This window comes from Egretta garzetta, unplaced genomic scaffold (genome assembly GCF_000687185.1).
Source record: "Egretta garzetta isolate BGI_Z169 unplaced genomic scaffold, ASM68718v1 scaffold172, whole genome shotgun sequence".
In the NCBI taxonomy this organism is placed as follows: Eukaryota; Metazoa; Chordata; class Aves; order Pelecaniformes; family Ardeidae; genus Egretta; species Egretta garzetta.
The window spans coordinates 830,626-832,851 of record NW_009258951.1 but is presented as its reverse complement, the minus strand read 5'-3'; the positions used below and the strand labels follow the sequence as shown (position 1 = coordinate 832,851).

At 59.7% G+C, this 2,226-nt stretch overlaps 1 protein-coding gene across 4 annotated transcripts in view; it reads right to left on the bottom strand.

Annotated features, from left to right (window-relative positions):
• Positions 1-20: 20 nt before the first annotated feature.
• Positions 21-2,226, bottom strand: part of ABCF3 (ATP binding cassette subfamily F member 3) — a 13,653-nt gene continuing 11,447 nt past the window's right edge. For 3 of the 4 annotated variants that reach the window (XM_035889945.1, XM_035889943.1, XM_035889944.1), the window contains 3 exons: positions 1,968-2,100; positions 1,497-1,584; positions 21-654 (listed from right to left, as the gene is read on the bottom strand). In XM_035889945.1, coding sequence (XP_035745838.1) covers positions 496-654; positions 1,497-1,584; positions 1,968-2,100 — 380 coding nt within the window. In that variant the 3' untranslated portion in view covers positions 21-495. The remainder of the gene's footprint in view (positions 655-1,496; positions 1,585-1,967; positions 2,101-2,226) is intronic. The other variant, XR_004841387.1, reaches the window with a different exon arrangement.

The window sequence follows — 2,226 nt, the reverse complement described above, 5'->3', positions numbered from 1 at the left end:
TTTCCCCCGGGGGGGGGGGGGGGGGGGGGTGGGGACGGTGGCATGTGATGGAGCCTGACTAGTGTTGGGCCAGTTAAACACCAAAAAAAATAAAAAAAGAGAAAGGCAGAGGGGGGAAGCGAAGAAACATGGAGAACAGCTCCTCTCCTGCCCTCCAGAGCACGGAGTTAAACCGGGGAGGTGGGGACACGACCCCTCCTCCGGCAGAGCAGCAGCCCCAGGCACCGCCTTTCCAGGGTGCCCAGCGCCAGGCACAGCCCCGGCTGGCGGCAGAGCCCCCGCCTGCCCCCGGCCACGCACAGTGCCGGGCTCCTGCTCCCTCGCTGTCCTTCCGCCCGGCCCTGGGAGGGGAGAGCAGTTCAGGTGGCAGTTTGATGGCATGGCTGACGGTCCATGAGGGCAGCATCGTCCTCAGCGCTCTGCCAGGCACAGTTGGATGCCGGGGCGGCCGAGCTTCGCACTCCAGCCCCCGGTGCAGTCCGGCTCCTGCCTCCCTTATAGGAAACCCTCCTTCCGGAACTGCTCCTTCAGGATGTCTCGGTACTGGTCGAAGCCACCCTCGATGCGGGTGACGGTGGCATTCTCGCACACCCACAGCTCCTGGCACACCAGGCGGATGAAGCGCTCGTCGTGGGACACCAGAATCACACCACCCTGCCAACACACGGAGTGGGGGATGGAGCTTAGTGGAGCATGACCCAGGGTCCAGCACTGGTGGCATGGAGATCCTGCGCCCCTGTCCTGCCTGTGCCCAGGACTTCTGGTTTCCATCTGCTCCAGGGAAAACTCAACGGTACTTCACTGGCAGGGACCTAATCCCAGCCTTTCCTTCCTTCAACGGGACAGACAGATGTCTAACGTATGGAGGAGACACGTGCCACAGTAATGCATTCGGCCTCCCCTTTCGGAAGGCAAGTGCAGGGTTTGTTACTGGCTCTCCAGGCCTCCAACAACTGCAAGGATGGAGATTCCAGGTGGAGTCAATGACAGTCAAGAGGCGGCTGGACCAGGCCCTGAGCAACCTCAATTAAGCTTTTCTTTCACAGGAAAACTGTCCCAACCTGAGCAACTATAAACCAGTGAGAACCAGGCTGATCACAGCGGTACCTGCAGGCTGAGTCTTTGGAGATCAGCCATAAACCGCACCTAAGGAAGAGCCGAGAGGCCCCAAGGCAGGGCTGAGCGCTGCATGCAGCACATAGCAGCACGTGAGAAGTCATGGAGTGTAGGTGACTGGCCAAGATGGGGGACAAGGTGCGCTCTGGTCTGGCTCTGTTGCCTCTCACAGCCACCCCTAGCCAAAGCCAGCAAGTGAAACAAACCATCAGGATGGGTGGCTAAGGCAGAAATGTGACCAACCCTTCCCAACATCTGTCCTGCACTTGAAGCCATCGCTGCTATTGGACTGTCCACCTCTGGCTGAGATACCAAGTCACCCGAGCTGGAGGCTGCAGGGAGCGTTAGAAAAACAGGAGATGTCACCAAGGGAGCCTTACCCGGAACTTGTTTAGTGCCTTTGCCAGTGCCTCGATGGTCTCCATGTCCAGGTGATTTGTTGGCTCATCTAGGATGTAGAAGTTTGGGCTGGAAGAGAAGATGGCTCTGAAAGCATGGACTGGAACAGGCCCGGGCTGGGTCTTCTGCACCCCTTTGCACTGCAGGGACCCCCACCAGGCTGCGGCCTTAGCCATGAAAAGCTGCAGCCACCAGCATTTGCATGGCCCCAAGATTGGCATTGCCCAGCTCCAGCGACACCTCTTATTCCCGTGAGCCCCAAGCAGCAGGAGAAAGCCACCTGCCCCCTTCCACACAGTCCCCCAGGGTGACAACCTCCCTCCCCACAGAAGTCCCAGAGATGAGGCTTCCGTGGGGCAGCACCAAGTCCCCAGGTGCCCACCTTCTTCCCGGTGAAGCAGGCTCCAGGGATGGAGCGGTGCAAAAATTAACAACATCTGGGAGAAAATTACCAGGACATAGTCATCTGGGCAAAGGCCACGCGACTCTTCTGACCTCCAGACAGGCTGGCCACGGGACGCACAGCCAGCTCCCCTGAGACGCCGTAGCTCCCCAGCTGATGCCGGTACTCCTCCTCTGTCTTCCCTGCAGGAGCGTGTCACAACAGAGCTATGGCACACCTGGCGTGACACAGGGCCCTTGGCGCAGTGACCTTGGTGGGCGCCGCAGCCACGCAGCCTGTGCCAGACCAGCACGGCAGGGAAGGAATTC